This window comes from Lissotriton helveticus, chromosome 1_1 (assembly GCF_964261635.1).
Source record: "Lissotriton helveticus chromosome 1_1, aLisHel1.1, whole genome shotgun sequence".
Classification (NCBI taxonomy): domain Eukaryota; kingdom Metazoa; phylum Chordata; class Amphibia; order Caudata; family Salamandridae; genus Lissotriton; species Lissotriton helveticus.
In genome coordinates, this window is record NC_136057.1 from 842,446,272 (window position 1) to 842,468,468 (window position 22,197).

The 22,197-nt window shown below is 42.2% G+C and overlaps 1 protein-coding gene across 1 annotated transcript in view; it reads left to right on the plus strand.

The window, feature by feature from the left end:
• The window catches only part of STAB2 (stabilin 2), a 944,658-nt gene that overhangs the window by 548,466 nt on the left and 373,995 nt on the right, over window positions 1-22,197 (plus strand). The window contains exon 38 of the mRNA XM_078674824.1: window positions 9,988-10,183. Coding sequence (XP_078530950.1) covers window positions 9,988-10,183 — 196 coding nt within the window. The remainder of the gene's footprint in view (window positions 1-9,987; window positions 10,184-22,197) is intronic.

Genomic DNA, 22,197 nt, shown 5'->3' on the forward strand with positions numbered 1-22,197 from the left:
ACATTATATCTTTGACATGCTGAGTGTGTTTGTTACACTAATTGTAGCCAAGAACTAGGCACCAAGTTCTAAACAGTGGCTATTGTGTACTTTATTTTTTCTCTATCTATTCTATACAACTCTCACCCCTATCTATTCACCATACAACATAATTCCACCACACAAATATACTCCACAACTCCACAAAACAAAAAAACACCCCACATAATTCCACAACTAACAATTCCAATACAACCCACATAATTCCACACCACATACATCCACTCCACTCCAAACAAAAATACATGGGTAAAGCACATTTACATTTACAATGCCAAGAGCTCTAACTCTCGCAAATGTGAGACCTATTGCATTGCAAATGCTTGTTTATTAAGCAGCTTTGTTCCTTAAAGGGACAGATGCTGCATTAAAACAGTAAATTTCCATTTATTGAATGACATTGGAGGAGTATGCTGTGTTCCCCTGGACCCTTGTCTGCACCTCAACTCCATATGCTGGCCACTAGCCTTCAATATGTAAAACCTGTTTAAGTGAACATCTTGGCAAATTGGTCACGACCACAACTTGAGTGGTGGTAATCTTTCAATTTCAATGCTTTGCAACTTGAATTGCGACCATAGGCCTTTTAAGACATGTGCAAAATGGGCAATTGCCCAGGGCCCTTATCTTCCAAGGCCACTCTGGGAAAGTGATTTGTCTTGTCATATAACCATATCACTTCCATTTCGCATTCTCAACCTCCACTCTATCTGCAGACCTATACCTAAGACTTCGTATTTCTCGCTCTCTCTCTCTCTCTCTCTCACTCTCTCTCTCTCTCTCCAATTTCATCTTAAGGATTCGGGGCCCCAATCAACACATATGTTGGCTGTTTTTTGTTTGTTTCTGAAAAATTAACATGCAAACCAATATTGCTTGTTATCTTGTAGGCTTGAATGAGCAGAAAATGGGTAATGACATACACATTGTTCCAAACTGGGGGACCCAAAATATGCATTGCCCTGGGCCCCAAGCATTCTTTAGATGACACTGATTGTGGTGACAAACTATTGGTACATAGCATTGCAACTCAAACAGGAAAGGAATGCCTCTCCTATTTGAAAGTGGGAATGGATGGCAACAGGCATTTAGTGAGTAGGAAAAACTTTTACAAAATAATTTTTTTACATTGTGACAAATGATTCTGTGATCACAAACCTTTGCAACTCAAAGCCTTTAGAACCGTGGAATAATTTCCTACACTGGGCCTCTCGAGAGGAAATTTTCTTAATTGTTGTTTGTAGCCATTATTGTTTCATTCATCTGCTTTTGCAAAGTTTTATTTAATTCCTGCAAGTGCAGCTTTAATCATGCATTCTTCTGTCCTGCTTCTCATTCAACATTTTGTATATTATTATACATAGATCTGTAAATAATTATTTCTTAATCATATCATGGATATATTCGAGACTTCGCCATCTCTTCAGCTAGATCACAGAATTTGTGTTTTTTCTTTGGGGCTTTCCATGTGAGCCAGGCATGTTAAATACATTTAGTGTCTGAAATTCTTTCTTATTTCCAGTCCTTCTTGCCATGTTATCTCTATGCAATAGCCTAATCTTCTATTTCCAAAAATCCATTCCACCCCTCTCTTTTTCGTTCTTTACTTTCCCTCACAGGTGCTCCTTCATTCTCTGGAATGGTTTGGGAAGGGAACTCACTAACATTATCGTTTGCCAGTTTAAAAAATGTAAGAACATCACATACATTTTTAGTGAATTCATATCGAACTGAATGTTGTAGTAATTTTATACCTCATTTAATACATATTGAAATTACATTCCATTATTAGAAATTTGTTATTTATTATAGGTTGTGTTCTAATTGTGTATCGCCAAAAGGCCACGTGTTGCATTCAACGCTATACGTGCTATGATAGTGTTGTTCGATTGAAATGTTTGACATATCAGGTGGACGAATTAAAGGACAATGAAGCCTTCGGCTTCTCATTTTCACCGTCCGCCCAACAGTCACTGTCAGGGGTGTTAATCAGTCGTCCGCCAAGGTACGCAGGTGACTATCAATTCACTTGGTCAATCCCTAGCTTCTAAGCTCATTGACTATGCAAGCTTCCTGATATTAAGAGATTTCAATATACATATGGACAAGGCTGAACAAACTTTGGCTAGATGCCTTCTGGAAACACTAACAGCCGTGGATCTCCCTTTGACCCCCTCTCATCCAACCCAAGAGGCTGGATATACGATTGATTTAATATTCTCCCACACTTTTATTGCCCTGGAAGCCCCAAAGAAAGTGGTCTGGTTAGGCCACTTCATTTTATCATTCTTCTGGACTTTACCCATCCATAAGACTGAGCCCGTTAAGGCTAGAAATGCACCGGTTCGTGCTTGAAATACAATCAATATCCCAAAGTTAATGAATCTTTAATCTCAATGCTGCCCTACTTATCGGTGGATAGTGCAGTTGACAATCTGGCAATAGACTACTGGCTTTCCATGACAGCTGTTAAGGTGGCCCTGGAAAGGTTGTCACATAGAAAGGCACACTCCACTTTGGCTGTCTGGTTTACTGCAGAGCTAACTTTAGAAAAACAATCCTGCAAAAAAATAGAAAGAAGATGGAGACACCACTATAACAGTGATGATAAAATTCTTTATAAGTTAGCACTAAAATCTTAGCAGAATAATATTAAATTGGCATGATGCAATCACTATTCCAAACTGATTAAAGAGCCTAAGAACAGGCCCAAGGAAATTTTGAAGACTGTTTCACAGTTTTCTGACTCATCTGTGTTTGCGCCAACCTATGTGCTGGATACAACATTTGTGCAGTGGTTGAGGGTGAAGGTGAACGAATTTAGGGTGTGAAATATTGAATTCCATAATATCTCATTTAAAATATCGATTTCCATAATATCCAAAAAAAATGTGTTAAGTATGGTAGTATATGTATTAAAATTATGTATTAATTTTGTAATGTTATGTCATTGAATTTTTGCATAATTTAATTCTGTAGCGGGTTGTGGGTTTATAGGGGAATAGGGTGGGAAGTAATTTAATGATAGTAAATTAAATATTATTTTTTATTTATATGTATTGATAATTAATTGAATGATAATAGATTTTAATTAATTGGTAATTAATTTTTATTAATTGATTAAATGATAATTATGTTAATTGTAGAGTGGGTTGTGGGTTTATAGGGGAATAGGGTGGGAAGTGATTTAGTTGTAATAAAGTTAAAAAATATTTTTATTTATATGTATTGATAATTAATTGCTTGATAACTTTTATTAATTGGTAATTAATTGTTATTAATTGGTAATACATTGTTAATAATTGATTAATTGATAACTATGTTAATTGTATTATTTAATATTTGGAGTGGGTTGTGGGTTTATAGTGGAAAAGGGTGGGCAGTAATTTAATTGTAATAAAGTAAATATTTATTTTTATTTATATGTATTGATAATTAATTTTTATTAATTAGTAATTAATTTTTTTAATTGGTAATTAATTTCCATTACTTGGTAAAAAAAATGTTTTTATTGGTATTGATAATTAATTTCATTTTATTTTAATATTAAATCATTACTTTCCCTACTGTTGCACTCTCTGGAGTGTGAATAGCAATTTATACCATCCCGCTATCCAACGCGTTCCCTACTGTTTCACTTTCTGGAGTGGGAATAGTAATTTTTACCGCCCCGCTATCCCACACTTTCCCTACTGTTGCACTCTTTGGAGTGGGAATAGTAATTTTTACCCCTACGCTATCCAACGTTTTCCCTACTGTTGCACTCTCTGGAGTGTGAATAGCAATTTATACCATCCCGCTATCCAACGCGTTCCCTACTGTTTCACTTTCTGGAGTGGGAATAGTAATTTTTACCACCCCGCTATCCCACACTTTCCCTACTGTTGCACTCTTTGGAGTGGGAATAGTAATTCTTACCCCTACGCTATCCAACGTTTTCCCTACTGTTGCACTCACTGGAGTGGGAATAGTAATTTTAACCCCTACGCTATCCAACACTAATGTTGCACTCTCTGGAGTGCGAATAGTAATTCCCCCCCACTATCCCACGCTTTCCCTACTGTTGCGCTCTTTGGAGTGGGAATAGTAATTTTTACCACTACGCTATCCAACGTTTTCCCTACTGTTGCACTCACTGGAGTGGGAATAGTAATTTTAACCCCTACGCTATCCAATACTTTCGCTACTGTTGCACTCACTGGAGTGGGAATAGTAATTTTTACCCCTACGCTATCCAATGCTTTCCCTACTGTTGCACTCTCTGGAGTGGGAATAGTAATTTTTACCCCTCCGCTATCCAACGCTTTCCCTACTGTTGCAGTCTTTGGAGTGGGAATAATAATTTTTACCCCTACGCTATCCAACGCTTTTCCTACTATTGCACTCACTGGAGTGGGAATAATAATTGTTACCCTTTAGCTATCCAACAAATTCTCGACTTTTTTTTACATTACATTTATTATGTTTATATTTTAAGATTGTTTACATTATTTTAAGTATGTTTTATTTAATTGTTTTTAATATTTAATTAATGTTATATTATTTTTAATATATTTAAAAAATTCGATATTTTAGTTAACTATATTTTTAACATTCTATATTTTGGATTCGATATTTTAGTACTTACCTGTTTGTAGATAGGGATTCTATATTCTGTCCTTCGATATTTTGGAGTCAATATTTTGGCCATTCTATATTATGTCCCTCGATATTAAGTCAGTGACCCGTAATTGAGCAATTTTTTCAAAGAAAAAATTGTAAAAATCCAACTGAACCTGAATTTTCTAAACATTGGGGTCGCGACTGCACCCTCTAATAACTTACCAGAAGGTGGGGCAGAGGATAAGCTCATCTGCTTCCTTCCTCCTTTGGAAGACACCCTAAAAGATTGTTCTTAGAGCAGCAAATCTGGTTCCCCTCTAGACCCTTTGCCTTCACATATTTTGCATCAGATAACTGATTTATTCTGCCCAATTTATCTGGTTCTGTTCTCGGCCTCCCTTTGTTAAGGATCGGTGCCCAGCTCCTGGAAAACAGCTCATGTGGTTGCCCTTTTGAAAACAACCTAAGGCAGATACAGCACTGCTGTCCAATTTCTGCCATATATCCTTTCTTCCTGCTCCTGCAAAGATTTTGGAGAAATTGGTCAATACCCAGATTTTGGAATTTATTGAAACTTCTAATGCGTTACATACCTATTATCGGGCTTCAGATCCAGTCATAGCATGGACACTGCACTGCTGGAGATCTATGAGCTTATTAAATGGAACCTAGACCTCGGCTGCAACGTTGCGGTGGTTCTTCTTGATCTTTCGGCTGAGTTTTGATACTGTATCTCACAAGATTTTACTATATTGACATTCTTCAACTGGTGTGACTGGCTCAGCACTCCACTGGCTTTCTTATTTTCTAAAGCCTAGAGAACAAGCTATCTGGATGAGACCACACTGCTCAGAAGTGAAAGCCCTACACTATAGGGTCCCTTAGGGCTCACGCTCAGTCCGACCCTTTTTAGTGTCTATATGTCTCCTCTTGCTGTTTTGGTGGAGTCGTTCAACATCAAAATTATTTCTTATGCAGAAAACACATAGTTATTGTTTTCATACAAAGGAACTTCTTCAGAAGCTAAAAGAAATTCGATATTTTAGTTAACTATGTTTTTAACATTCTATATTTTGGATTCGATATTTTAGTACTTACCTGTTTGTAGATAGGGATTCTATATTCTGTCCTTCGATATTTTGGAGTCAATTGTTTGGGCATTCTATATTATGTCCCTCGATATTAAGTCACTGAACCATAATTGAGAAATTTTTTCAAAGAAAAAATTGTAAAAATCCAACTGAACCTGAATGCTCTAAACATTGGGGTCGCGACTGCACCCTCTAATAACTTGCCAGAAGGTGGAGAAGAGGATAAGCTCATCTGCTTCCTTCCTCCTTTGGAAGACACCCTAAAAGATTGTTCTTAGAGCAGCAAATCTGGTTCCCCTCTAGACCCTGTGCCTTCACATATTTTGCATCAGATCACTGATTTATTCTGCCCAATTTATCTGGTTCTGTTCTCGGCCTCTCTTTGTTCAGGATCGGTGCCCAGCTCCTGTAAAAAAGCTCATGTGGTTCCCCTTTTGAAAACAACCTAAGGCAGATACAGCACTGCTGTCCAATTTCTGCCATATATCCTTTCTTCCTGCTCCTGCAAAGATTTTGGATAAATTGGTCAATACCCAGATTTTGGAATTTATTGAAACTTCTAATGCGTTACATACCTATTATCGGGCTTCAGATCCAGTCATAGCATGGACACTGCACTGCTGGAGATCTATGAGCTTATAAAATGGAACCTAGACCTCGGCTGCAGCATTGCGGTGGTTCTTCTTGAACTTTCGGCTGACTTTTGATACTGTATCTCACAAGATTTTACTATATTGACATTCTTCAACTGGTGTAACTGGCTCAGCACTCCATTGGCTTTCTTATTTTCTAAAGCCTCAAGAACAAGCTATCTGGATGAGACCACACTGCTCAGAAGTGAAATCCCTACACTATGAAATCCCTTAGGGCTCACGCTCAGTCCGACCCTTTTTAGTGTCTATATGTCTCCTCTTGCTGTTTTGGTGGAGTCGTTCAACATCAAAATTATTTCTTATGGAGAAAACACATTATTGTTTTCATACAAAGGAACTTCTTCAGAAGCTAAGAGGGCTTTATAAAAGCAGTCATGGGGTGACTCAGTGCCAACAACCGTCAGTGTAATCCTGACAAAACTGGAATCCTGTTACTTGGCCCTGACCTTTTGTCTGGATGAATAGGTTGGAACTTGAGGGTATTATTTTAGGTCGGCTTGACTGTGAAGATGCACGTTTCATCTGTAGTCAAGTCATACCTCTGGATCCTACGAACTCTGAAAAAATCGTGTTCTTCCTTCCCTGGGATGCACAAACATCTGTAGTACAGGCCCTGATCTTATCCTGTCTTGATTACTCCAGTTCACTCTACCTTATCCTTCCTGTTTATCTGATACATCGCCTCGGAGTTGTACAGAATACTGCAATTCGACTACTCTTCAAACTCTCTAAACGTTCGCCAGTAACAGTCTTGCAAGAAACTGCACTGGCTTCTGGTTAAAAAATATGAGTTCTCTTTAAGCATAAATGCTTGCTCATCCTGCGTTCCATGATTCGGGTCCTAAATACCTGAACTTGAGAATTTGTGAATACTGTCCCCCGAGATCTTTGCGCTGCTTGAATGCAAGACGCCCAATTGATCCACTCTTTAAGAAAAAGAGGCAAGAAGGCTCTTCTGTCTGCATTCTGGTAGCTTCTTTTTGGAATCAGCTCCCTCTTCCCCTAAGAAGCGCTAGGAATAAGACTGCCTTCAGGAAATATAAAAATACACTTACTTAGCAATTTATGCTCCCTGTACCTGATCTGCCAAATTTAGCAACAGGATACCTTTGAGTAGCCGCGTGCTTTAGAAGTGCCCCCATTCATTCATTCTTCCACATTATTAATAGTAATTCTACTAATGATACTACAACTACTAATAACAATAATAATATAAATAACAATAATACATTAGTTCAAAATCTGAAATGCTGCTGTTCCTGAGAGAAAGTAGCTCGCAATAAAATGAGATGAGAGGGGGCAAAAAATTGCACTGAATCCCAAAATCAGACGCATTTCCAGGGTTTGGCAGATGCCTGGTCTGTGGGATGGTCAGAAAACCCAGGTTAGATTCCAGAGGTTTCTTTGCAGGCGGCGGCTTCATCTGTCCTGCCCTCTGTCTCAGATCTCCTTGCATTCCCTCCTACCTGTCAACTCGTCAGGTGTATTTTCCTGACTAGTGGCTCTGTGCATATAGTTATTTTTCTACCCAAAATTCGACCGGAAATAAAAACGTGTGGCTCGGGCTTTTTGGCCTCCACGGTAAAATATGTAGCTTGATCTTCATATACATGGACTATTTAGCAGAGACTGAAAGTAAATTAAAAACATCTCTCTACGTGTTCAGCATCAACTGTTGGTCCTAAAGGTACATTTTAGAAGAACATCTTTTTAAATGCAGATGAATAATGCTACCGCAATGTAGCCCAAATTGCTTATGAGGCTATACTCTTAAAGTTTCTTTTCATGAGTGCTGCCTGCAGGTTTGCATCGCTATCCCATGGTAGGGGATTGTATCTTAAGAGTCATGTAGAACTAGTCATTGGGTATCTAGTCATGCCTGTCTGCAGTAAAATGTTGAAACTTAGCTTTAAGTGGCTTTAACTCCAAACCACAATCGGTGAATTACCCTTAGTCTATACATATACTTTTTGGGTGTTCTGCTCCACCTACAGCTAAATATGAAGTTTTTAGCAACCATACAAGATTTTAAATAAGGAGGAAGAGCAGCCCTTTTCAAGAAGATGGCGCACCCCAGATTCCTGAATGCCTTACAAAACACGCCGTTCTCAGTTTTCCCCATGTACTGCGCAGCGATACACGCCGAAGTAAATAATCTTCTATGGGATGGAAGAGCAGCCCGTATTGCCATGCATAAGCTTATAAGGGGATGGTATGACGGCGGCATTGCCCTCCCTAACATAAAAGTATATTACTGGGCATCACAGCTCTTGGTCCTAAATCAAGGGCTACATGCAGCCCAAGACGACCCAGCCTACCGCATGGACAGGCATCTCCTGGAATTAGAGGGGATATTGGGAGCATTATATAACAAATCCAGAAAAACAGCTTTCACGGGTCCAACGGCACATACCATCAGAGTCTGGTTTGAGGCACAGGGGGCGCTGGGCTGAGACGGGGTAATAACGCAGGCCATGCCACTGTGGAACACCAAGCGTCTAGGTACACTACACAATAATAAAGGATTTCAACAATGGGATTTAATAGGAATCTCAAAGGTGGGAGACGTGGAAAAAAGGTGAGGAAGTCCCATTTGCACAGCTGCAGGCCACTTATGAACTATAGCAGACAGAAACCTTCTGTTACATACAGATTAGGCACGCACTTATGGGAGCAATATCTCCGGGCACTCAGCTCCCAGAGTCATCACCGCTGGAGGATAGACTCCTGATGGATCATCTGTATAAAAAAGCTATATCCCAAACTTATTGCAAAATAATAACCAAGCGGCCCAATGGCGGCCCTTAAGAAAAAATGGGAACCAGAGCTGGACGAGTTAAACGAGGCAGATTGGCAGGAGGCTCTTTCATCCCCAAAAGAAGTAGCGATATCTTCCAAATTCAAACTGATACAGTTGAAATTTCTACACAGCACCTATTACACACAGACACTTTTACACAAATAGGTAGGGAGGACACACCCGACTGCCTGAGACTCTGTGGTTCGTCCGGCACATTCTTTCACATGATTTGGCAGTGCCCAAAAATCACACCTTATTGGGAGGCGATAATGCAGACAATATCGCAGGTCACAGGTGTTGAGGTTCTGCCGGTACCAAAGAGGTGTCTGCTCAATTTTTGGTAGCCCACAGATCTCAACCACATGAGACAGAACTGGGTGACACTGGGTATGATACTGGCAAAGCATAATATAGCTCAGCAGTGGGGTGCACGACAGGCTCCAAACCATCATCAATGGTGTTGTGACATGGATAATGTAATGATAATAGAAAAATCGGTATACATTCACAGGGGTTGTCCGAAAAAATGGACTCAGATAATATTTTAAAGAAGGAAACGGATAATTTTATGGAGGGATGTTCCTACTAATGTCCATGTTCCAGTTTGTCAGCTGATGTCTCCTGATGCAGAACATTGATATAATTTCTTGCCCTTACCCTGATCTTCTCGTGTTACACGCTAATTCCTTTGCTTGCATCTTCAGGCATTATGGGAAAAGGACATGATCTGAAAAATATAGCAACTTTTTCTTTCTGGGGCAAAGTTGAAATATAAACTTCCACTTTTTCATTTTTTTTACAGACCAGGGACTGCTGCGCTGGTTTCTTTGGCCAACAGTGCTTATCCTGCCCCGGGAAGCTGGATTCTCCCTGCTTTGGAAATGGTGTGTGCTTGGACAATATTAACGGCACAGGAGAGTGCCAGTGTGAGGAGGGATTCAATGGAACAGCTTGTGAGACCTGTGTCAAAGGCAAATATGGACCTGGGTGCAATCAAGGTGTGTGAGTCTCATCTATACTGTATCCCAAGAAAGCATTGTAGTAATTTGTGTTGATGATTTCATTATCGTATTTAAGTATTATGCAAACGTATATGATTATCATCAATGCATTTTCCTTCTAATTGACTTAGTTTGGTAGAGTTCTTTCGGAACATGAGGCATGTCTCTGACCTTCCTCGTGCAGATTTGACGCTCTATTAAGGCGTGCAGGGTGCCAATATAACACGATTATTAGCTTAGCTTTCGAGTTTCAGTCCCACACATATGGTAGCAAACTCTGCGTCTACATCTCTGTGCTGAACCTCCTCTACAGTCTTAGGTAATCAAAGTCAATTTTCTTTTTTAACAAGTTGATTTATTACAGTTGTGAAATACTTACATTGTTATTGTTAGGAGTATTTGTAGAGCGCATGGCTACCCGTAGGCGTCCGAGCGCTAGCAGGGATACCAGATAGATCACAGCAGTTTAGTAGGTGGTTTTAAAAAAACATGTTTTCAAACGTTTACGAAAGGACAGGAGGTTAGGTTCTGAAGGTAGATGGAGAGGGAGAGCGTTCCACAGCTTGGCAGCAGTGTAGTGGAAGGACCGGCCTCACTTCTCATCCTTTTCATTTTGGGAACCGAGGCTAAGTAAAGGGTGGTTGATCAGAGTCATCTGTTAGGATGATAGGGAGAGATGATGGAGCTGATGATGGGAGGACCTTTCTTCCAGAAGGACTTATGAGTGATACATAAGGACTTGAATTTTATTCTTTCAAAATCGGGAGCCAATGCAAGGTCTTCAGGGCAGGTCTTGCAGAATGGCTGTTGGGAATTTAAGAAGCATACGTGTCGTGCAGTTCTGAATAACTTGTTTGTGTTAGCCCCTGGGGCTCCTAGATACAGAGCATTTCTGTAGTCGAGGCAGGAGAGGATCAATGCCTGGACCTTGAGTCTCCTTGTTGAAAAAGGGAGGAGCGGGAGGACTTCGCTAAGCATTTGTAGAATGCCATAGCAGAAAGCGGCCAGCTTTGTCGCCTGATGATCAAATGTGAGGGATCGATCTAACCACATGCCCAGACTTTTGATCTGGATTTTGGGTGTGGACGGGGAGCCGAGACAGCTTGGTCATGCTGAACCAATGTCAAAAATGGGTGATTTACCCAGCAGCATATTCTCCGTCTTCTCTCCATTCAATTTGAGAAAGGTGGATTCCATCGCTTTAGCAACTCTCTTTTTTTTTGACGGAGTTTTAGATAGCACAAACTTGGCCCGATATTGGGTATCAGAACGCTTTACATAGCGCCAGTCGCCTTACATGAGGACACACGTTCATTTTTTTAAGGCATTGGGAGATTAAGTGATTTGCCCTGAATCACAGGAAGTTCAGCGTCATTGCTGTGACTCGTCCCCAGTTTGAGGTCGACCGCCCTAGCCGTTAGGCCAACTCCTCTTTCAAGCAGGGGCCTATGCACGGCGAGCCGTCTTCTGGGTGATTTAAGGCCACCACTAATTGGGTGTCATTGGCGTAGGAGACAATTTCAATTCTGAAAGGGAGGACAATCTGTGCAAGGGGGCGCATATAAACATTAAACAGTGTCGGTCTCAGGGACGAGCCCTGAGGGATGCCCCAGCTAAGTGGGATACGTTTTGAAATGTTGTCTCTTTCAAAGACTTGGAAGGTCCTATCCTCAAGGAAGGACTGCAGCCAGGTGATAAGACCGCCTGATAATCCAGCTTTCCTCAGCCTGTGGATCAAGATGGTATGGTTGACAGTGTCAAAGGCAGCACTGAGGTCCAAAATGATGATAGCTGTCAATCCACCTTGGTCGATAATCTTTTTGGACTTTTCTACCACTGCCAGTAAAGCAGTTTTGGTCCCATGTTGGGGGTGGAATCCAGTTTGCGAGGGGTGAAGTATATTATGGGATTCGAGGAAGGTAAAAATAACTGAATTTACATGCTTTAGTAGCATTTTACTGATCCCGGGAGAAGGGAGATAGGGCGATAGTTTCCAAGAATGTCAGGATTAAGGCTGGGTTTCTTCAATAGTGCCTTTACCATGGCGTGTTTCCACAGTGGCGGTACTAGTCCGGTCGTGATAGAGAAATTGATCAGCTTCAGTAACACCGGGAGAACTACTTCCCCAGCCTTACTTGGAAAATGAGGGGATGCCGGGTCACTGGGAGAGCCTGATTTTACCAAGGCAGAGATGTTTACCAGAGTGTCTAAATCTAATCTGTCAAGGGAATTTTTTTGAGAGAATGCTCACCGGGCACGGAGTCCTCCATAAACAGCCGATTAACAGAGGAGGCAGGGGGGTGGGGAGAAATTTTATATTTCCTGAATTATATTAGAAAAGAACATCAGAGACATTTAGATACAATAGTATTAACAAGTCATATTGATACAGCGACAATGTTCTGCTACTGGACTACTTTTCTATAGTAACGAACAGGGAATAATGTAGACGCTCTTTATGACTGCAGATGGTCTAGGCGGCCATACTAGGGAGGCAGGACCAGGAAGAAGGGAGGGGCGCAAGAGGGAATGAGGCTTCTTGGTCTTCGTCCACTATTTGGACATATTCGGGGATGGGGCAGAGGGAGGATCATAATCAGTTTTCTTGCAATGTTTATGTTTTCTCCTTTTTTGGGATTTACCACCCACAATATGAGTATTGATGTACGTTCGATTTTAAGCTTTTTTCTTCTGTTCTATTTTTTATAAAGTATATGTTTTAGTACCCACAATGAAAACATACATCCCCTTGTCCAATCGCTCCGATTCCAGTTTGTAAGTGTGACGTCACTTCTTCATAGAGAAGCAGTGTTGAGAGGGAGTGGGATCACTGAGGAGTCTCAAAAAGACATGGCAGTATTGCTAGGTGTAACTCTTGTAATAGATGGGTGAGAACGGTGTCTGCTCATGGTTCGGTGATGTAATTTAATGCTGGGGGGACTTAGGCATCTTTAATGCGCAAATGGCAGTTGGAAATTTACATTTACGTTTCTTGTCTGTCCTTGGCATCTGTTAGTATTCAACGTGAATTCTTCGCTTTGTCAGTGGTAATCAGGGTAACTAAACACAGAATCAACATTTGCTTTTGGTAGTAGAGATAAATAACATCAGTCTTCTTTCCCGGCGCATAAACTATAGTGAGGATGAACTCCGCCAGCTCCTTGGTGTTGCAGGGTCTGGCATGAAATGCCCCCAGAGTTGTCATCCAGTTAACAATCAGTTTGGGATCATCATCAGACCTAATAGTGTAGGTTGAACCCCAGAAGCCACTCTTAACTTCGGTGACACTCTCCATAAGGATTTCTTTTTTTAGGGTCCCTCAGTGTGCACAAAGGGTAAGCAACAACAAACCTGCACTCGACTTAGCACCACCCCCAAGCAATTGTCCTGCGCTCCTGTGAACTGTGAGGATTTTTGTGGCTCTCATATCACAACAGCCCGAAGTCTCAGCACATTGACCCCCATCCGATGATATGTACTCCACACCATTCTCAGGTAAATCCCTCATGTTGAGGATCTTTTTCCAAAACGTTAGGTAAAAGCTCAGCATGATTGTCAACAAAGTGCCACGTTCCATGCTTCTCTCTCTGGTGCATTGTCTGCCTCTAACTCCTCTCATGCCTCCTCATCCCTATGTTCATCCGTCGCCTCTTTTTTACCTATGCCAGGGAAGGATTGTGGTAGACACAGGCTGCTTGCGCTCCCCAGCTACATTCATGTGTGCAACCTCAGGTGCCTTTTGTCAGTTGCTTAGTGATATCTGCTTCGCAGGCACAGGGCAATGGCATCCCACCCGCACCGATGTCCTTTGTGGGAGGAGTGTAGCCATACTAAACTCTGCTGTGCACCAAAAAAATGCATAGCACTTTTTACATGTTAGTTAAGTGATGCTTATCAACTTATTTTTAGGGGATACCTGCACTCTTGCGAGCTCTCTTGAAAGACTCACTCTTCCAGGCAGCTATCATCCGCTAGGAGAAACCTATATTCTAGCAGCACTCTTTTCTATGTGTAGGCATCCAAAGGACTCTTTCAAGCCCATCTGATTAACAATTTAGTTAGGTTTAACGGGCTGGCTCATTTGTGTTTGTCCACTGGTTATTGGCTTTCTTCCGCTGTCGCCCTTCTCCTGAAATTTCCAGTCCCTGGTTCGTTTCTCTCATTAGGCTGCCACTCTCCCCTTCCGTTTGATCATTCACTTGTGAGAGCTACCCTTTGGTGCATTGCAGCTCCTTCAGCTAAGGTGAGCCTTAATATTTAGTGACTGCACAGCTTTGGAATTGTCCTTACTACATTGTTTCTAGTGTGTGACTTGACATATTTGACTGAGTAAAGTGCTCAACATGACACAAAACCCAGAAACATTCTTCTATCCTATTTGTTTACTGGAGCCATATCATTTACCTTTGTTGCATCCAGATTCCCCTTGGGATGAATCTCTTCTTCCAACTATGTGTCCTAAATGTGAAACATGACATAACGTCACGTGGAACATATCCCAATGGAATATCATATCAAGGTGTGTTACGTTTTATAGAAGCCCCTGCAGATGTTAATTATATTCTAGTCTAGTCCTCATTCTGTCTAATGTATTATCCTGGAAGTATGTCACTCAATTATTCCCACCAAACCTCCCCAGAAGAAGACTGGTGCTCGATGCTAAGCTAAAGAAAATTGACTATAATTTCTCTGCCCTAAAGAGAAGAGAAAATAACAAAAACCTAAAAGGTATTTAGCTTAGGGTATAACACAATTTCATGGCAAGTACAAGTGTCCCATACATTAGCTATGGCAAATCTGAAAGATTTTAAAATTTGAACCCAAATGTGTTATATTAACAGGAAATACCTTAGAAACGAGGAAGGCATTGTTTGGAACAAAAGCAGGGATTAGATATCACTAAAGACAATGTAACTCGAACACCTTTCTTTAGCATAAAAATGACTCGGGGCATTGGTTAGCATGGCCAGCCAGAGCCTTAAATGGCTTCATTTAGTTGAAGCTCTTGCTCATCCTCCATTTTTCTATCTTCATCTTTTACCACAGTGGCTTTCAGCGGCTGTGGAGACCCAAATCTGATAGACAATTAATCCTGTTTCTTTATTGAAGTGGAAGACCACTGAGTCCCATGTACCAGAGCTAGGATGCGACAATCTTGATGCTTCCAACCTCCCAGTGCATAAGCAGTGATTGCACATACATTCAGTGGAGTCTGGTGGCGCCATGTGTGGAGCTTTACACTATTACCAAAGGGATGAATGGATGAATGAGGCTTCCGGAGACCCAATTGACGAGGGACATAAAGGCGGGTAAAGAAAACCTAGACATGATTCAAAGTTCAAACAATAAAGGTGAATTTCAAATTCAAGTATCATTATAGAAGGCAAGAAGTAGTTAATCAGTTCAAATCAATATAACCCATAAATCAAGAGTAAATGTATAAGTATTGAGTAAAATGACAACTTGTCATAGGGACAGGTCAGTAAGAATAGGAGAAAAGCTCTGGCACAGACCCCAAAAGAAGAATTTTATAGGTTTTCAGGAGTAGAGATTTGTGCCCTTTGCATGGTGTTAAGTAGCACCATGGGCTGTATTAATAATTTTACATTGACAGAAACCAATCTACATTAGAAAGGTTGTGTGTGTTGCAAAAAAACAGGCTCACTCTAAGGACCCACCCAAAATTAATAGGCAATGAGTCGCTTTTAACGACGAGCAAGGAGAAAGGACATTGCATGATTGAACAATGCACCATTTTAAATTGAATAAGAGCACAATTGAGCCAGCAAAACTGCATCAGCCTTGAAAATTTGCAGCATTACAAAAACATCTCAGGCAGACTTTCCTCAATGCACATTAGCTGACACAATGCAAATCAACAACACTATGGAAAAGAGCACATTTTGCTCCATTTTATGAAGCACTTACCTGTGAAATGAACCTGAGAGGGGCCAATGGCTGACCAGCAGAGAAATAAGGGCAACTTCTTCAATCTCCAGAGCGTTTTTAAAAAGAGCTACAAAGAGCATATGGATAACTCCCTTGATGAGTAGGAAATGGCCAGGTAAGAAAGAATGATGCTGCTACAGTTATTGAAGGATATACATGCAGCTCTCTACATAAAGACAGAGAGTTTTGCAGAGACTGTGAAAATGGAGAAAAACAAGGTATGGAGACTGTTCAATAGGGTAAGATGGCTTGAGAAGGGAGTGCAAATTTCAATATCAAACCACCGTCTCTGAAGGGCCAGAGTCTATAGAAATTATGATGGAAATGGTCTGCTTAAAAAACTGTACTTTGGAACACATTCTGAAATTAGACCCTAAGTACTTGAGAATCTATGGGTGTTGGGCGTTCCTTCAATGATTGCATATGAGTTCTTAAAGACAGACTTGACAAAGGTGCTCTGTGATATCTTGAGTTTAATCAAAGAGAACTGTCAGCTTTTGGTGTGCAGGGAGTTTAGAATGCCTTTAAATGCTGGTGCCAATATTTAGTAATACTTTGTGAAACCCTTGCATCTCACAAGGTGAGGCAGGGCAACACAAAGGCTTATTTGGAATTTACCTGGTTACAGCACATACCCATTCAGGGATCTCCAATATTCTCACATGGAGCCCTCTCACCACCACTGACACTCAGAAACTTCAAGACCATTCCCCAGCAAACACTTTACTGGTAGCACATGAGACACAGCTTCTTTCTTAGGGCCTGTCACACCTCCCCATTCCAAATCCACTCTAGCCAGGGAATGGAGCTTGGTGCTGCTGTCTGCATAGGTCACCTGGTGAAACTCACCAGGTAGGATCTGCTCCTGAGACACCAGTGTGTCCAAAACCATAGTCACACTGGCACCTGTGTCCCTCAGAACATCTACCTCAGCCCCATTGATTTTAGGCCTCTGCATGTACTTATCAATGTTTGGAGGTAAGGCAACCAGGGTTGCTCTTTCCACCCCCACAGGGACACTAAGGAAGCCTCTGTCACTTTTCTACCCCTTTCTGGGGTGCTCTCCACCCTCACACTTACACTACCAACCCCTGTGCGCTGGCGACCAGTGGGGGACTTCTTGGTGCAGACAGCATATACCTTTTTGTGCCGGCTGGTTACAGTAAAAGCACTTTCCCACCTTTGAGGGGTCAAAGAACCTACCATTCATTCCCTGGTACCCCTTCCCTTTGAATGTGGGTTGGCTCAGGCCCCCTCTCCTTGTTCAGGTTTATGTGGATGTTTCGAGGACTCCTTCTGTTTTTGACCTTCTTTCCCCTGGGGGTCTTGTCCTCCCTTCTTTTGATCACCCCCTGATGCTGACTAGAAAACCAGGTTCTCACCCACTCATCAGCTGTCCTGACTAGTTCCCTAGGATTCGACAGCTTAGAGTCCACTAGGTGGTGATGTATCTTCTCTTGCACACAAGGAGTCAACATATGTTCCTACATAAATAAATTATACAACCCCTCATATGTGTCTACTTGGTTACCATCAATTTAGCCTCTTTGGGCCAGATGTAGGAGCCCTAATACCGGTCAGTAACGGCCGAATTCGGCCGTTACCGACCGGTATTAGGGTTTTCCAATGTAGGGGGCCTAATTTTTACCGATTCTGTAGATTTACCGAATCGGTAAAAATACCGATTCTGTAAAATACCGAATCGGTATATTTACCGATTTGGTAAATCCAGATGTCGCTGTCACATCCAAGAGTGCCACAGGCCCTTTAGGAGTCGGTATTTACCACCCAATCCTATTGGATGGTAAAATACCGAATTCCAGTGTACATGCACATCTGTGCATGTACACCTATGCCATGTGACACACAGACATGCCCTTAGGGCATGTCTGTGTGCCACATGGCACACAAGCCTGCAATTGGAGTGCTACAGGGTGTCAAAGTGACACCCCGTTCCCCCTGCCAGGATTCGGTATTTACCGATTCTGTAAATACATAATCGGTATTTCCCATTGATTCCTATGGGCTTCAAGGCCCATAGGAATCAATGGGAAATACCGATTTTGGTATTTACAGAATCGGTAAATACTGATTCTTACAGAATCGGTAATTGTAAAATTAAAATTACCTACATCTGCCCACTTCCAATTTACCTACTCTTAAATACTGAATCGGTATGATTCGGTATTTAAGAGTAGGTAAATCGGAATTACCTACATCTGGCCCCTAGTGCCTTGTCCGAAAGATCCACATAGTCCGCCCAGGACTGGGTGTTCACTTTCTGGGTGTCCCTGAATTCCACCCTGTACTGTTCTAGGGTCAAACCATATTTCTCAACTAAGCATTGCCTCATGTGAAAGTAGGATTTTGCCTCATCCCCCTGCAGGGTTAGGAGCCTCTCCCTCCCAGCTACTGGAATTAGTTCCCATAAGAGTGAACCCCAATGCTTGAGGCAGACCCTCCACTTCTCAAGGGCCCTCTCAAATGCTGTGAACCATTTGTCAATGCCATCCCCCTCTGTGTACCTGTGCAATATTTCCGTGGGAGCTTAGGGTTAAACCCACCACCCCGGGACACCTCAACCACTTCATCATTATCACTACCAAAATATCTACTGTCTATCTCTTCACTCTCCCAATTCTTATAATCTAGGATCAACTCCCTTTCTCTTAGGGCTAGCTCCCTTTCTTTAAGGGACCACAGAGAGCCCTGCACATGGGGAGTCTGTCCTCCCCCCATCCATGGGAAAGAATGAACCTGATGCTAGAGGAAAGGGAAAGGAAATATTCATCCACCTCCTGGATCTGGTTGAAGGGATCACCTTCCCCATCAGTTTCAGGAGCTGATCTCTCCCATGCTTTTAGGGATGTAACCAACGCTGTCTTCCTAATCTTGTTAGTAGCAGGTAACCCCTTGACCTTACAAAGGACGCTACGCTCAGTCACTCAGTTTAGTCAGTTTAGTCAAACCCAGCTCCAAGGTATCCCTAAGTTTGGGTGACAACCGCTACCAATCAGACTTAAAACAACTTTAGAAAAATCAAAACAATGGATCAAAAAACAGTTTAATCCAGATCTTAAAAATCCAAATGTCAAAAGCTTTGTTCTAAGGCAAATTTGGGGAATTTTTAAGGATCTCACTCACTTCACTGTAAGGTGTAATTTAAACTGCTCTCATCCACGCCGCTGGACACCAAATGTTGGAAGTTTGGTTTTTGGGAGGGATAGGTAGGCACCTAACACCAACGATAAGGCAACCACCACAGTACTGGTTCCTAAATAGGATCTCTATAAATTATTCCCCCCTCAATCCCTGGTAGCTGTGACCGAGCAATAAGGTTTAAATTTAGGAGACAGGCATGTAAAGCATTTAAAAACACTATTACAGTAACTAGGTAGAATACAACAAACAATAAAAATCCCACACCAATTTATAAATATAGCGAAGATTTTTATCTTAAAAATGACACCAAAACCATCAAAATCCAATGTAGGGAACCAGAGATATTTTTAAAGAATAAATACTTTCTAGTGCTTAGAAACCAATAGCACCACTTCTGCACATCTGGTTGTGCATGACCGGGACAAAGTCAATGTTTGAGGCTGACCACGATGGAGCCCTGATCGGATGCCCCACACTGTAGTCCATGGTCAAAATATTACCTTTGGACTCAGAAACATTTCTGGAGCTTTTTCTGCCGGAGGCCCTCAATGCTCTCCACCAGTCTGGATTCAGTGAGGGTTTGCCGGCTTGACTTTCTGCAAGTTCCCAGTTAAACCCTGGAAGTCGGACCTCCAGAGCTCTTTATCTGGACTAACCTGGAATTCGGGCCGGATGGTGGTTAAAGGTGGCCGGCTTGGCCCTCGTGGTCGAGTTGGTCCTCTTATGGAGCTTTTTCCCAAAATGTCCCCAAACTTCCAGAGGTCCTTCCAGAAGGTCTCCTAGTTGGCTTCCAAGTGTCCAAAAGACAAATCCAAATGTCTGGAATCTCCTAGATGGTCCTTGGGAGTCTTGGACTTGAATTCCCACAATGCACTTGGCCAACCCCTTAAACCTCCACTGGACACACTCCAGGAGGGGAACTCTGGCTGGAGAAGGGTCAGTTAAGCTCTGTTAACCAGTAGCTGCAGGGAGTTAACTCCTTACTCCTTCTTGAAGCAAGGCAAAAGTCCTCAGAGCTGTAGTCCCAGAGTGTGCAGCAGGCTTAGTCTTCACCAGGCAGGCCCTTGGGGTGCAGATCAAGATTCCAGCAGGACAATCCTCATCCTTCTTGTAGTTTCAGGCAGCAGAACTGAGGGGCTTTGCATCTCTCATAAATTTATCAAGGGTTCTCTGACGACAAGCAGTGGCGCACCCCTGTCCAATGAGGTGCAGGGCAACATCCCAAAGCATGACAACTTCCTCCAAAGTATGGCATAAACATGTCCCAGAAAGCACCATACTCTCAAAATCCATCATGGCTGAAATTCCGGAAGAGTCGCCAGAGCTATCTAAATCAAACTCACAGTATGGCTTATTTTCATAAACTCCCCCCACTCACATCTACAAATTCCTTCCTTAAGCCTCCCATCTGGCAGGTAGGGGGGTGGCCCTGGCTGACTGGCTGGCTTTACCTGTTCTTCCTTTTTCCAACCCCCTGCTCTGGTATTCCTGTGCCCCACAGATCTCAGAGCTCCCTCCATCAGATAGCCTATGCCTGGCCAGGTCATTTATCACCTAATCAAGGCATCTTGGATAATCCCCTCAGGGCTGATCAATCAGGAAAGAGTTGGATTTTGACTTACAGAAAAGAAAGTCCTGTAACTTCTTCTCTGTATAAGTTATGATAAATTAAACAATGCCATGTGTCTAGATTTATCAATACCATTCTGTTTAGTCCTTGAATGATTTTTTCTGTACTTTCCTAGCAATAGTTATGCGTACATAAAATATTGTCACGTTAGCCTACGAGTCCAACTATCTTCAATGGGGGGAAATAAAATGTGCAATTTCTTCCTCACCAGGGGTTATAAAACCTCTTGTATGAAGCTCCTCCTCATAATTACAGGACCCCCACCCCTGGTACACCTAAGGGAGACCTGGGGGGTTTCTAATATGCCAAAACATTTTGGTTATTACTTCACAGTGCTCACAGCACCAAATTCAACTTTGTACTGAATTTCCTACACTGGGGAAAAATAAAATGGGCAGCTTTCACTAACCAGGGCTTATAAAGCATCTTTTATTGAGACCCTGCTACTTGACCCCCACCCCTGGAACATCTAGGGAGACCTTGGGGGTACCTAACATGTACAAATAAGGTATATTATCACTTTTAAAGTGCCCATACCACCAAAGTCCCAGAAACTGCCCCCATTGCCGCGACAGACGATATCCGCTTCGTCCTCAACAGAGGAGAGACGGTGGCCCTCATCCTCCTGGACCTCTCTGCAGCCTTCAACACAGTCTCACACTGCACTCTAGATCGCAGACTCCACATTGCAAAAATCCAGAACAAAACCCTTGACTGGATTCGCTCATGCCTCTCCGGCAGAACGCAGTGGGTCAGAATATCTCCCTTCATCTCAGAGCCCACGTCAACCACCTGCGGGGTCCCCCAAGGATCCAGTATCAGCCTTACTCTGTTCAACGTCTACATGGCCCCTCTCAACACAATCGTCAGATCGCATGGACTCAACATCGTATCATACACAGATGACATGCAACTCATCCTCTCACTATCCAACAAACACAACATCTCGAAACGCAACTTTCAAGAAGGAATGGAAGCAGTCACTGGGTGGATGAAGAACAGCTGCCTACAACTGAACACAAACAAAACCGAAGTACTCCTTATAGGCCCACATCCCGAAGCCTGGAATGACACCTGGTGGCCCCCAGCCCTCAGGAACCCACCCCCACCCGCGGACCACACACGCAACATCAGACTCATCCTGGAGTCTGAACTCAAAATGGACTGTCAGATCAACGCCGTCACCTCTTAATTTTTTCACACCCTCCGTCTCCTACGGAAAACTTTCAACTGAACCCCCCTCAAACACAGAAAAACCATCACCCATGCC